General features: G+C 30.5%; 1 protein-coding gene across 12 annotated transcripts in view; it reads left to right on the forward strand.

The window, feature by feature from the left end:
- Positions 1-15,706, forward strand: part of ERBIN (erbb2 interacting protein) — a 173,890-nt gene that overhangs the window by 112,887 nt on the left and 45,297 nt on the right. For all 12 annotated transcript variants that reach the window (XM_031965694.1, XM_031965727.1, XM_031965705.1 and 9 more), the window contains exons 11-15: positions 1,080-1,224; positions 3,096-3,168; positions 8,006-8,135; positions 8,640-8,755; positions 11,529-11,598. In XM_031965694.1, coding sequence (XP_031821554.1) covers positions 1,080-1,224; positions 3,096-3,168; positions 8,006-8,135; positions 8,640-8,755; positions 11,529-11,598 — 534 coding nt within the window. The remainder of the gene's footprint in view (positions 1-1,079; positions 1,225-3,095; positions 3,169-8,005; positions 8,136-8,639; positions 8,756-11,528; positions 11,599-15,706) is intronic.

A 15,706-nucleotide genomic window follows, 5' to 3' on the forward strand; every position in this document is an offset into this window, starting at 1 on the left:
AATGACCATAATTATGCCAAATCTGAACTAGAATTCAGATTTCTATACTCTCATTTTCTTCTTTCTACATAAACCATACTGGTTTGTTGTGTTATTAATAACATGGAATAATGGTAGGTTTCAAATAATATTTCTGGTTTCCAAATATATAAGCTAATCTAGACACAGAATATAGTGGCCATGCCATATTCTTTTTCATCATGTCCATATTCCAGGGAACAAGATGGGTACTATCAGTATTGGTAACCTCCAAGTCTCACTGTTCTTCTCAAGATGACTGACTCAAACCTAGTCCTAAGGACCTTTGCCCTGAACTGGTTCCTCATTGTGTGCACACACAGCACATTTGATAAGTTAATATCAAACTTCATTTGATAAGTTAATAAATTCACAAGAGCCAAAAAAAGCCACATATACACACACACATACATACACACATATATAAAATATTTATTTATTTATGCAGCTCCCAAGTATGAAAAATATCTGAGGACAGTCCAAGCCTAATATTTGCAGGAGGTTGAAAAGTGTACATTCTTCACCCACAAATGGATCAACAATACAGATGTCCTTATTCTAATTTCTGGACAAACATTTGCCAGCATTATATATTGATTGAAAATTCTGAGTCTTCTTTACTGTTATTTGGAATATTAATAATAGGTACTCTTTATTTTTTACAAGGAAGGACGGGGGAAAATTGTAGGGGAAGATTGTGGGATAGTGATGCAAGGGAAAAAAAAGAATGCCATTAATGAAATACTAAGAAATACACAGAAGAGAAAGGAAAATGAAAAGAAGACAAATAAGAATATATGTATGTTTATATTTAAATACAAGCTGAATATAATAGATTCACAATTTGATGTAGAGTTTTCTTTTTGTCATTTGTATATTATTTTAGCTATTTTAAAATGTTAATAATCCTTGGATGGCTGTATGTTTTAAAATTTTTTAAATTTCTCTTTTGAACTTAATTTAGTTTTTAAGTTAAAGTTAAGTTTTTAACTTTTTTCATTTGTGTGTGTGTGTGTGTGTATCAAGTTATTTCAAGTCAATCAATTCTTTTTCACTCATAGTTGATTGGTAGTTTGAAGCAGTTAACTTACCTGGATGTTTCAAAAAACAACATTGAAGTAGTTGAAGAAGGAATTTCAGGATGTGAAAGCCTTGAAGACTTGCTGCTGTCTAGCAATTCACTTCAACAACTTCCAGAGTCTATTGGTTTGTATTGCCTACTAATTAATACATTCATCTTTTACTAAAATAAAAAAACATACATTTAACTGCCATACCTGTCATAAATCTAAAATCTCATTGTCTTAAGGTAAATTATTTCATTTCACAGCAGGAAAATTTTACTATAATTTTTGTGTGTGACATTTTTACTTTACATTCATCATTTAACTTCTTTGTTGACACTTCCATCACTGGTTTCCTTTACTTTCCATGGTAGTTTTACTTTCTGTGATAGTATCATTCTTTCAGGAATGGTGGGGAAGGGGGAAGTCATTTAGGCCATGTTTCCTCACCATCTTTATGTAGTTACCATGAAAATGACTGAAAAACAGATCACTAGTGACCCAAACAAATCACAGAGTGACTTTTCCCATTCCCAAAGTAATTTACAAGGCAAGCCAAGGGAAAAAATCATAATCTAAGAGAAAGGTGTGGTATTATTAATTATAATAATTAGTTATAGTATTCATATAGCACTTTAAATTTTCCAAAGCACTTTACACACATTATTTCTGTTGAGTTTTTTAATACTTAATGCTTTGCATCTCTCTTTAAAGACCTGTTTCTTCCTCCCCAGAATAGAAATGGACAGTAGTAAACTCTGGTGATGAAATTTGGCACATTATTATTTCTTCAAAATGATCTTAAGAGCATCATTTAATTATTTAAAAGTCTTGTTGATTCTTAGAGTATATAAAAATCTAAATACAAAATTTATTTAAAAGGTAATCTGATTTTATTCCCTTTAATCTTTTTTGTTATCTTATTTTGAATTACACAAATACACATTACCATTTGTGTTAACATTATATATATTCCCAAAAGTTAAAAACATAGTATACTAAATTATATTGTGCTCCTTGATTCTAATGACTCTTTTAGTGCTGGCAATTGTCTCCATTCTTGAAATAAAATGTTTTACTCTAATCAAAGCAAAGCATTTAATATAAGTAAAATTGTTTTGTCTGAATTCTATGAAATACAATTTATCCCTCTAAATAGTATTTCTGAGGACTTCAGTGTAAAGTCTTCCCTTTTATTCATATCTCATTTAGAAACTCTTATCAAAGGATTTTGGTAAGATTGGATTGGTATCCAATCTAGCAACTCATACAAATCCAACAATGGAGAATTTATCTTGTCCTTATACTATATTTGAATTAGTTTTAATTCTTGGGCTACATTATGTCAATGAAGTGGTCAAAATCTAAAGCATTATCAGTTTATTTATTTATTTTTTTTTACAAAAGTAAAAAGAATTTAGGAATTTCTCATTTCAATTACATAATTTGAATTGTTTCCTCTTTCCTATTAGCCTAAAATATAATTGTATTGAGAATTTTCTTCTAATCCAATCTAATGAACTTTTATATTCTCACTGAAAATCCATTTAAAATTTTTTTATTCTTGGTATATACATGGAGTTCAGAGTGAGAGTTTGAAAGCATCAGTTTTAACTTTCTTTAGAGAGATCATTATTTACTATTTACAACATTTGATCTTTTCCATTCTCTCCATAAATTGCAATTCATTCATTCATTCACAGATCGAAAACTTTATTTCCAGTTTACTGCCTAATTTTTATCACTTATTGGCAAGTAAAATGTTAATAACTTCTTTCTTTCACACATGTTGCTTCTGAATTGCCCTTTCTATAAAGATGTACCATGGATATTTTTTATTTTAGTGTTAAATGTTAGATCTTACTGCTAATAGAAAAATATTTTTAATTCTTGCTGCCTGTTTTGACCAAGTTATAGAACTCCAATATAAAATAATTTCTAGAAGGTGCTTTTTATGCAAAGAAAGCACATTTAACTTTATTTTATATAGTATTCTCTGTCTTTTTTCAACAGGATCATTAAAGAAATTAACAACACTTAAAGTAGATGAAAACCAGTTAATGTATTTACCAGACTCAATAGGAGGGTAAGTTTTTCATGAAATACCAAGGTTAGAAAGAATTTTTCATTCAATCCAGCAGGCCCTAAGTATTTTTAAATCAGCATTTATTTGTTTTTATCAAAGATCATCAAAGGAGATTTTATATATTTTTTAAAATGATTGATTAATTGATAGGTATACTTTATCTTCCTCAATGCTACATTTCTTCATATATAGTACATAAACACATTGATTCTAATTCTCATATGAAAATATAATGAAATAAAACATTCCAGTGGGAATAAAAAGACCAGTGGGTCTTTTCCATTTCATGTCTATTTATTTTTCTTATGTTTTCATTTATAAATGAACTTAGGATGAGGTGGTTTAGCTATTTTCTAGCACTTTTTAGGCTTATTTTCTTTCTAATTGCTTTTCAGCATTTCATGAGAAGTTTTCATGTTCATGGTCTTAACACTTTCATCTCACCTACATTTTACCTTGCCTTTCTTTGCCATGCTCCTACATTTAGAAAATGGCTGACAATTTTTTTTTGTTTTAGTTTTTAACACTTTTAAACTTTCTTTCCAATATTCTTAACTATTGGATGAAGTTTTTCAAAAGATGTGATCAAGAATAGTAACTGTCCATGTTGAATGAGACACAAATTTAAAACTATTAGAGATTGTTTTTAAAGGCATTTTTAAATGGAGGATTTCTAAAGAATAGAAAAGTTAAGAGATTGTGCTGACACTTGGAAGAAAAACTTGACATCAGCAATTACCAATCCATATTCTTGTTTTTCTCATTTCATGTATTTAAGAATTGTATAGACCTATATTATGAATATATTTGAAGGGAACAGGCAGTATTTGGTGGATGATTTTCTACAGCAAACCATGTCATTCTGGACATCTTAACTCATTAGAAGAATATGTGATCTTTTTGTGTCCATTAACTGTTGTCCTGGTTCTTAAACTACAGTCCATGTATTACTGAGAGTATCCCATGAGTCCTTCAAGAGAGTTCAGGTTACAAAACCAAACTTTATAGTATTTCTCAGTATTGGTCAATAACATATTCAATTCTTTTCCAATTCTGCATCTGGATCAGGTCACCTTTTCAACCAAAACAACAGCACATTATTATTACAACAAATCAGATGCAGAGATTTGCATGAATATGTAAAGCAATGCCAATCTTCTCATTAATTTTTAAAATGTCTATAATTATGTGTTTTGGAAATATATTCATAAAGTATTATTTATGTTTGCTAGTAATGGGTTTTCTTATTTTAAAATCTAGTATAAAGAATTTCTGAGATTAAAAATAAGAATTTTTTTTGTTAATTTTTGGGACAGTTTAGTGTAATAAATAGAGCATTTGACTTTGAAGTCAGAAAGAACTGTCTGAATCTTGTTCTTACTTAACTACAAGTGTGAGTGGGCAGTCACTTCTTTAAACCTCAGTTTCCTCATCTGCAAAACAGAGGTAATATTTACATCTATCTCATAAAAGTTCTGAGGATAAAGTGATATAATCTATATAAAGCGCTTTGCAAAATTTGAAATGCTATAATAAATCCTGATGTCTTAAAAATGCATTTGATTCAGTATAGCAAAAAGCAACGTTTGAAGGCTTTCCTCAGAAAACAAAAAACAAGACTGTGAACATGTTAAAAAAATTACATAAATAATAATTTTGACACTAGAGATCTCTATATTTAGGTATAAAAATACAAAAGTAAAATATAAATTCCATAAAGATAAAGAGAGTTTCATTTTTGTATTTCTCAGTTGAAGTGGTCATCATGCTTAGTCAAACTTTGCTGATTTTTCCCATTAACTTATTTAAAATTGTAACATTAGTGAATTTCACTGCAGTGGATCGTGACCAAACAAGTAACAGAAGGGATCATATAAAATAAAATGGAAACTTTGATTGTTGTAAACAATTTAAAAGTTTTTACACAAAACAATTTAATGTAGTTAAAATTAGAAGGAAAAGAGATAATTTAGGGGGAAAAATTCACAGCTAGTTTTCACATCGTTAGGTCAACTATTCAAAATATATGAGGAACTGATTCAAATTCATAAAACTAATAGCCATACCTCAATAGATAAAATAATAAAAGGCTATGACAGGCAGTTTTCAAAGGAAGAAATCCAAGCTATGCAAAAATTCTCCAACTGGTAATTGGAAAAATACAAATTCAAGAAATTTTGATATTCTGCCTCAAACCCATCAGTCTAGCAAGGAAAACAAAAGACAAAAATGATGAAGCATTAGATGGGAACAAGTCTGGTCTAGCAATTTTGAAAGCAATTTGAAATATCCAGCTTTTATCATTACTTAATCTAAACTATAAAGAAATCAAAGAAAGAAAAAAAGAGTACATGTACAAAAATATGCATAGCAGTTATTTTCATTATAGCCAAAACTTGAAGACTAAGATGGTGCCCTCTATTGGGAATGGACAAAAAAAGTTTCATATCAAATAAAATATTTTTGTATCATAAGAAATGATAACATGAAGTTTAAGCGGAAACTGAAGATCCTTAATTGATCAGAGCTAAGTGAGCAGAAATAGATCACTTTATACAATGAGAACAGCATTACAAAGAAAAGGAAATTAGACTTGAGAACACTGATCAGTGCTGTGATAAATCATGAATTCAACAGGATAAAGATGACATCTCCTCTTGTCAAAGAGGTGACAAATCTAAAATGCAGAAAGTGACATGTTTTCACATAAGGGCCACTGTGGGGATTTTATTTTGTAGCAATATGTATCTATATATTAAGTACTTTATTTTTGGTATTGTTTTTCATTTTATTCATTGGGGAAGTTTTTTGCAAAAATTGTTTTCTACAAAATTACATACTGTACAAATATAATTAGTCACAAAATAAATAACACAACTTTTTGTGTATGTGTGTGTATAAATACTCAGTTCTAAAGAGTGAGGAGAGTGTTAAAGAGAAAGATGTTCCATTGACACTGAACCTTATTCTCCTAGCCATTTTCCTCCAAAGCAGTTCCTTTCCATGGGTTTCTCTATAGGCATGTCCTTTTGGACACAACTCTTAAGTTTCTGAAGAATCTTATATGGGGCTGCTAATTAACATATACACTAGGTATGAATTTGTATACTCTAAGCCAGGGGTCCTCAAACTTTTTAAATAGAGGGCCAGTTCACTGTCCCTCAGACTGTTGGAGGGTCAGACTATAGTAAAAACAAAAACTTTGTTTTGTGGGCCTTTAAATAAAGAAACTTCATAGCCCTGAGTGAGGGGGATAAATGTCCTCAGCTGCCGCATCAAGCCCATGGCTGTAGTTTGAGGACCCCTGCTCTAAGCTATGCAATCATTGCTGCGCGTGCGCGCGCGCGCGCGCGTGTGTGTGTGTGTGTGTGTGTGATTTGAGAATATAATCATTGGTAGAATCTGATCCTGTCCTAAAGTTACTAGCAGACAACCTGGTACTGTAGTCATGTTAGAAACAATAAGGAAGACAAGAGGGAAAAGGTACATTTTGGTTAGAAGTAGAATAGAATAGGAGCAAAATAATGATTTCTTCTTATCTCTCACCTTGTGAAATTACCTTCTTTGGGGAAAACTGGAAAGGCTTTGATTTGATTCTGTCTTAGCCCTAGACTTGGGGCATAAAAATCAGCTAACCAAAGATGAGGCCAGAGCAGGCATTTGGCCCTTTTTTCCAACACAAATACCCTCTATGGTATAAAGCAGTAGTTTCAAATTCAGAGTTGTGGCCACATGGTGATTCAGAAAACCAGAAATTAATATTATTTGTGGATTGTATTTTATGAGCATTTTCCAATTACATTTTAATCTGATTCAGGCAACATGTGAATTAGATTCATACTAGATTAGATTCATTAGTAGATTATATAGTATATTAGATTCATTTAGTAGATTTAGAGCTACTAAATTCCCTTTATCTTTTGACTTCACAATCCTACTGCCACAGGAAGTCAAATATAGAAAAGGAGTGTTTAGATTTTGTGTGTGTGTGTGTGTGTGTGTGTGTGTGATATACATATAAAATTCATTGCAGCATTCTGATAGCAAAGAAATAGAAATAAAGTGAGTGCCCTTCATTGTGGGAATAGCAGGGAAGAAAAACTAGTAGATGAATAACCGAATATTGTACTTAAAGAAATGACATTCAGAGTGATACAGAACAAAATGCACAGAAGAAAAAAGAAAATATATACAACAAACAATGTAACTATAACATTATTTAAAAGAAGTTGAGTAATTAAAAAAATCAATAAAGTCCTGGAGAAGAATTAATGTAATACTCATTCACAGCACAAAGGTAGACCACTAGAAGACAATATTGTATATATTGTATCTGTCTTTTGATTTTTTGTTTTTCTTTGTCTCAAAGAGATTTCACTTTGTTATTTATGTTTAGAAATGATTGTGATATGAAGGCAAGACACCAGGAGCATGTATTTAAATAAAACAGATTTGCTTGAAAAGCACTGAAGAAACTAGACAACAAAAGTAATATATTCTATGGAGACAAAAAGTCTCCAATGAATGAGGTGTTCATGGAAAATCTGGAAAATAAATTGTACAAGATGACATGGAATGGAGGGGTTGAATTCTGAATTTGTAATGGACCAACGAAATTGCAGAGTCATTGAAGTATCAAGATAAGTGGACACATGTAGTAAAGTCAATGAGGCTTTGTTATAATGTCAATATTGGATGGCCTACACTTTGAAAATACAAGATTGTCACATGTTTACTTAAGAATACAATAAAAAATTAGCCATATGCTTAAGCATATTAGAAGATTTTGCATTATGCATGCTTGAAAATTTTAAACTTTAAATTTTTTTTATTGTAGACTCGTGTCAATAGAAGAATTGGATTGTAGTTTCAATGAAATAGAAGCTTTGCCCTCATCTATTGGACAGCTTTCTAATATAAGAACTTTTGCTGCAGATCACAATTATTTACAGCAGTTACCACAAGAGGTACTGTAATATTTCATAAATTAGATTTGAGTATTTTAGAGCTTATTCACCTTTTCCTAATATCTTGTATTTAACATTTAACCACAAAAACACTATTTTGGTTAGCTTTTAATTTTTATTTCACTACTTGTGTAAATTGTGTAAATTGTGTTATTTCTTTTGCTGCTTATCACCAAAAGATATATCCTGGAATGTGAATGATTTATATATATATGTGTGTGTGTGTGTGTGTGTGTGTGTGTGTGTTTGTGTATATATATTTAAATAAACTTTTACTAGTTTATCTCCTAAACTAATTATATCCTGAGTTTTTTAGTAGAAAGATAAAAGTTTTTCTTCAAAAATGAAATAAAGATTAAAAAGGAAACTTTAATGAAACTAGGTAGTTTTCTTTTAAAATCATTAGATTTTCATTAGTTAAAATATTATTGAATATAAAATATAAATCTTTTCAAATAATCTGAATTTTTTATCATTGAAACACTCATTGTTTTGCTATTTCAGATTGGCAGCTGGAAGCATGTTACTGTGCTTTTTCTCCATTCTAATAAACTTGAGACTCTTCCAGAAGAAATGGGGGATATGCAAAAATTAAAAGTCATCAATTTGAGTGACAATAGGTTTGTAATTCTGTATGCTTTATGGTATAGAAATGTGAATATGAATAGAAATAAATATTAATTTTTAAAATTTTTAATCTTTGTTAGAATGAAATGAAATTTAATTCTGCCTGAATAGTATTTTTATTTTGCCTTATAAGATTTGATTTTCATATGAAAGAACTATCCTATTTTATCTAATAATGGTTATTTACCATATTATAAGAAGTTTTACTTGCCACTCTTTTTCTGAAAGATATTGTAGAAATTTCATTGTTCACATTGTTGCTTTTGTGACATATTGCGGCAGAACATTTCACATTGTTGTTCTGCCATTACACAGTACTGCTTTGAAAGCAAGATACTTCTGACCATAGATGAGATTTGGCATTTCTTATGTGCAAAATAGCAGTATAGAAATAACTAATTATCAGATGGAATGATAGGCAATCTCTATCTTATATTCCTAAAAATTATTTCTTTTCTACCCAGCTTCATTTAGATTTCCTGTGTAAGAAATAGAACTTTAAATTAATCTCACACTCATAAGAATATTTTAAGGAATGTTTAAGTGTTGACATGTTAGGATATTAGGATATTTTATTGAATCTTTCCATTTTACTCTGGTTCAATTTCAGTTTGGAAAATAGCCATAAGTATAAAATATCTGTTTACCTAAAAAATGCCACAACTTCTGTAATTTAAAAACAATTTTTCATTGCACCTTTATCTTTGTACACATAATATTTTGTTTGGCTTTACTCTATTTTTTTTTAAAGAATATTAATTTTTTATTGATACTTTCCTGTGAATTAGTTTATGGCTGAATTTTCCTCTTTTTTTTTTTTTTTTTTTTTTGGTTAAAGCTTTTTATTTTCAAAACACATGCATAGATAATTCTCAACACTCACCTTTGCAAAACCCTGTGTTCCAACTTTTTTCCATTTTCCTAGATAGCACGCAATCCAATATGTTAAACATGTGCATTTCCTCTATGCATATTTCCACAATTATAATGCAGCACAAGAAAAATCAGATCAAAAAGGAAAAAAATGAGAACAAAAAAAACACAATGTAAGCATACAACAACAAAAAGAATGAAAATGCTCTGTTGTGATCCACACTCAGCCCCCACAGTCCTCTCTCTGGGTGCAGATAGTTCTCTTCATCACAAGATTATTGGAACTGGCCTGTTGAAAAGACTGGCTTTACTCTAAATCAGCATCGGCTAACTTTATAAAATAGTACATAGCTTTTAAAAGTTATATTTGAGTTAGTTTGGCTGGAAAAAATAATAGATTTTTTTGGATGTTATTTTGTATAGGCACTATCCATAGGCTGTTCATGATTCATATATCTATTAAAAATTTCAGTGTACTTCATGCCTTAAAACCATTTCTGTAATGGAAAGATTCCTAAATTTGGAGTTAGAAGAAATCTGGATTTCATCACTCTTATTATTATTATTACCCTTATTAGTAGTGTGACTCTTGTCAAATCACTTAACCTTAGTGAGCACTGTTCTCTGGTAAAATGATGTTAGTAACATGGTTGAGTTTATCTCACAAGATTGTAAACATACTTAAAAGAAAAAAATATGTAAAGCTTTGCAAACCTTTAACCAGTAGACTATTATTAACTATCATTTTAAGATCCTGTGTTCTCATAACGAATGCTGGAGGGGTTGTGGGAAAACTGGGACACTAATTGTTGGTGGAACTGTGAACTTATCTAGCCATTTGGAGAGTAATTTGGAAGTATGCTCAAAAAGTTATCAAACTATACATACCCTTTGATCCAGCAGGGTTTCTACTGGGCCTATATCCAAGGAGGGAAAGGAACCTGTATGTGCAAAAATGTTTGTGGCAACCCTTTTTGTAGTGGCAAGAAAGAAAATCGATTGGATGCCAATCAGTTGGAGAATGGCTGAATCCATTCTATTACATTATTTTCATATACATACATAACTTATTCAGCCATTCCCCAACTGATGGGTATCCACTCAATTTTCAGTTCTTTGCCACTACAAAAAGGGTTGCCACAAGAAACTGGAAACTGAGTGGATGCTTATCAATTGGAGAATAGCTGAATAAATTAAATGTTATATGAATGTTATGGAATATTATTGTTCTACAAGAAACAATCAGCAGGATGATTTTAGAGATGCCTAGAGAGACTTACATGAACTGATGCTAAATGAAATGAGCAGAACCAGATCATTGTACATGGCAACAACAATATTACAGCAATATTATATGAAGATCAATTCTGATGGACATGACTCTTTGCAACAGTGAGATAATTGAGGCCAGTTTCAGTGATCTTGTGTTGAAGAAAGCCATTTACATCCAGAGAGAGGACTACAGAAACTGAGTGTGGAAAATAACAAAGCATTCTCATTCTTTTTGTTCGTTTGTATTTTGTTTCTTTATTCATTTTTTTCCCTTTTAATCTGACCTTTCTTGTGCAGCAAGATAATCGTACAAAAATATTTACATATATTGGATTTTACATATATTTTAACATGTATAACATATTGAATTACTTGCCATCTTGGGGAAGGAATGGGGAGAAGAAAGGGAAAATTTGGAACACAAAGCTATGCAAGGGTCAATGTTGAAAAATCCATACATATGTTTTGAAGATAAAAGGCTTTAATTTTTTAAAAAAATCCTATGTTCTTCAAATATTTTCCAAACTTTTTATATACTGAAAGTACAGTGTAGTTATGTGTTAGAATATTGAAGAACATTCCCACATTTGTGATCAATTTCTTCTTTTGCTTCTTTGAAAGGATGAAGAATTTGCCCTTTAGTTTTACAAAGCTACAGCAACTTACTGCTATGTGGCTCTCAGATAACCAGGTAGGAAAACTGAACTTTTGCTACTTCACTGGTATGTTATTTTCCTAATTATTTTGTAAAGAAGGTATTTTAAGAATAGTTCCACCTTAGAGAAAATTAAAGGGCTTCATGCTTTTATGAAAGCTCATCATATGAAACTAGCCTAAGTAATTTCTTTAAGAGTTATCTGATACATGGATTGTGAGGGAAATACTAGATTTGGTGTTGGCCTTTACTGTGCTTATCGTTATAATCTCTCTACTCCTCAAGAAATTGAGAATATATGGTTTAAATTATTTTGCCATTGGGTAGGTATAGAACTTTTAAGAAAAGTTTTCTTCCTGCCTGCAAGAAAATTAAGGTGAGGATTTTCTTTTAGTCTGAGCATATATTGTTGAGCAGAGTGCACAAAGGAATAAGCACTAAATGTCTCCTGTGTGAGAGGTATTCTACTAAATGATTTACAAATAGTATCTCAAGTCACCATGCAGATATGTAATAAGTTTTCTTGGGATATCATATAGCAACTTGGCATCTTTTTGAAATATCTATAATAGACTAATATTAAGAAACCTTTTTGGCCCTATACTTCTGTGGTAATTGATATCCACATTGATATAAACATGAGGCTTATTACCCTAAAATGAAATCTTTTGGATAGAATAAAGAATCCACAAATATATACAAAACCTTATTACTCTTCACCACTCTCTAGAGTATCTAGACCTCTGAATTTCATGTTTTTTCAACCAGGACCAAACACAGATGGGTCCTTCCTATTTTGCCATCTGATGTACCTTCTTTTTGCAATAGTTTCAGGACAATCCATTACTCAAATGAAATACAGTGTGAAAATAAAGAGTACAAAGAGCAATGGATGTGGAATTCAGAATACTTGTGTTTGCATCCCAGGTCTGTTACTCTAATCCTGTGTAACTTTGGGCAAGCCATTTAACTTCTCCAAAATTCAGTTTCCTCTTCTTTAAAGTGATAGCATTGGAATAGATATTAGATCACTTATATTCTCTGAGATCCACTCCTATGTCTCACTTTTTCACTCTGACATACAACTCCATGGGCCCACTTTTGCATTATCAAACCACAATTCTGAAGTTATTTATTAGGGAATATTAGTAAAGGCTGATGCACAAAACGTAAACTTTTGGGGAAGGGGAACATCCTAGTATTCTGTTTTTAGCACTCATCTGTAGCTTAGGGTTATGAGAAGAAAGAGATAAGTTGATGAGGAACATGCTTAACTTTAAGGGATTTCGATTAAGATATAGGGAATCCCTTGGAGTTGGTAGGAGTTGTAGCACCATCAAGAGGAGAAATTTGACACAGACATTTATAATAAGTATGCAGCTCAGTTGGGAAGCTACAGACAAGAAAAGATTAAGCTGTATTTTCTTGTCTTTAGAACATTATTGTAGGCTACACTCAGATTTAATATAAGGCATATTGCAGGAGGGAAGTGCAGACCAATATAATATCATTCACTTTACTACATTTGAATAATGTATTATTTTTACTTTTTTCATATTTCAAACTTTTCATATATAACTTGTATATTAAGCAGGCAAAGTCTTTCTCATGATGGCAAATTTAGAGCCATCATATTTTGAGATTTAGAGCAAGAAGAGACCTTACATATCATCCAGAACAAGATATTCATTTTGCAGATGAGGATCAAAATGGTGAAATTGACGTATCAAGATCGTAGAACTAATAAATGGCAGAGATCTTCATACTGAGAAACGTGTTAATGATTGTTAGTATCAATGTTATTTTTGAGACAAAAAATGAAGCTAGATTTCTACAGAATCTTGGGATTCAGTATACTATTATGGTAGCCAATTTTGACATGAGAATTGTTTTACTTTTTTTTTTTTTTTAGCTAAAATTACATATGCTATTCTAACTAGATTTTAATTTGTATAATTACATTTTATCTTACTATTCATTTCTTTAGAATGTTACTTGACTTTTATAGTTCCCTTCATCTTAATTTCTCCTGGTAAACTTAAATTGTTTGGTTTTTTAAAAAGTCATGAAAAGCATCATATGTTTTGATCAAATATAATCTTAGAAGTCAACTTCAAAAAATTTTTTTTTACCTTTCTCATTCACTTTATGGCCTTAAGCACATTAGTTAAATGTAGTGTATTTTGATTTGCCATCTATATAATGGAATTAATCTTCAGGATTTTTTGTAGGGCCTGATAATCATATGTGTAATTTTAATAAGATGATTCATTTCAATTACCTGAATTAATGATAAGATTAACATTTATATTCTTAGGGTGTATTACAAGAATTAATTTTTCATATAATTCTTATAAGTCCCACTTTTATTCTGAATTTACTTGTGACATGGGAAATACAAAAAAGCTAAACTACACATAGAATATTTCTGTCATAAATGTTGATGCATTTCTTTCATTTTACTAACATTAATTTGATATTGTATAATTTCTAGGATATAAACTTTCTCAATCATAAAATTGGAAACTACATATCTTGTAATTATTATTCATGCTTATTGTTTAGTTATTTTCAGTTTTGTCCTACTTTTTGTGATCCCTATTTGGAGTTTTCTTGGCAAAGATATTGGAGTGGTTTGCCATTTCCTTTCCACCGCATTTTAGTTATGGAAACTGAGGCAAACAAGGTTAAATGACTTTCCCAGAGCCATATGACTGCTAAGTGGATTTACACTCACAAAGATGAATGTTCCTGACTCTAGGCCTGATATTCTTATCAATTGTACTATCTAGCTGTCTGTTATTCATGTCTTACATCTATAATTTCTAAATTAATAATTCTAAGTTGTAAATGTGTATTACAAATATCCTGTAGTAAGTTTTACTCACATTCCTTAATAAGATAATGTAGATAATGTGCTTTTTTTTTTTTAAAGCTGTGTATATAAATTAAATTACTAGTATACTTTGTTGTAGATATGCTCCACAACTCTTGAAGACCAGAGTGGAAGCATAAGATAACCAGCCTAGCAGTGAATTTGATGTTCATCACCCAAACTAGCTATTTGAAATGCTTATCTTAAAAAAGTTAGCTACTCGGTGAACCAGAGCAGTTCAGTTATCTGTATACTGTGGCATATAGAAGATGGCAGTAGAGGGTGGACCTATACCTATAAAATCATAGATCCCATAGCACTGAAGTCCATATTTCACGCATATTCTATAGCATTTTGTAACTTGTTTTAATTCATTCTATTTTGAAAATCTTTTTGAAATAATTTACCTATAGTTGAAACTTTAGGATAATAAGAAATACATATTTTTATTAATAATATAAAAGAATATACTGGAGGACTTAATACCACATAATAAATAGTGCATTCATACTCATGAAAAATTCAGTTACTCTGCATTTTCCACACTCAATATGTTTGAATATGTATACTTTGAAAAATATTGAAAATGTTCTCTGCATATTTATCATTTTTAAAATTTGATTTTGTTGTGACATCCATATAATATAATTATAGATTCTTTGAATTAAACTCAGAGAAAATAATGAAACATTTTCTTACATGTTGTCACTCATTTGTTACCTTAGCTACTGCCTTTTCCTTGATTTTAAGAAAATTGAGGGTTTTTTTTTTTTAACTTTTCTATATTATTTTCTTCACCTTGAAGAATAGCAGTCATCACAATTCTTAAGGCTTGGTTGAGCCATTGGAGAACAAAAGCAAAAATATTGTTAATATTGATGTGATCAAGTCTTTTTAGGAGCAGCTAGGAGTGTCAAAGTAAGAATTTGGAGAGGAGGAAAATGTTGATTATATTCCTACTAGCAATCAACTGAGGGGTCTTTGCACAGTGAAACATTCAGGATTACTTCACATGTAAAAGCTATCTTTTGTTTCTTCTCTTTCTTGCCATTTTATTAGCAAAACCTTTGCTCTAAAATGAGTATTTGCTAACTGTGCCATTGTTGTCAAGTCTCAATATAAACATATTATAAATTTTAAGGAAATAGCATCATTTTCTTTTTCTAGTTTTTTAAAGAAAATTAAAATGTGTTCTTTTTGATAACTTTCCAAGTTATGAGAGAGTTAATGATAAATATGTTTACTTTTGACCTGAAGTAAATCTTACTT

The sequence above is a fragment of the Sarcophilus harrisii genome, chromosome 1 (assembly GCF_902635505.1).
Source record: "Sarcophilus harrisii chromosome 1, mSarHar1.11, whole genome shotgun sequence".
NCBI lineage: Eukaryota > Metazoa > Chordata > Mammalia > Dasyuromorphia > Dasyuridae > Sarcophilus > Sarcophilus harrisii.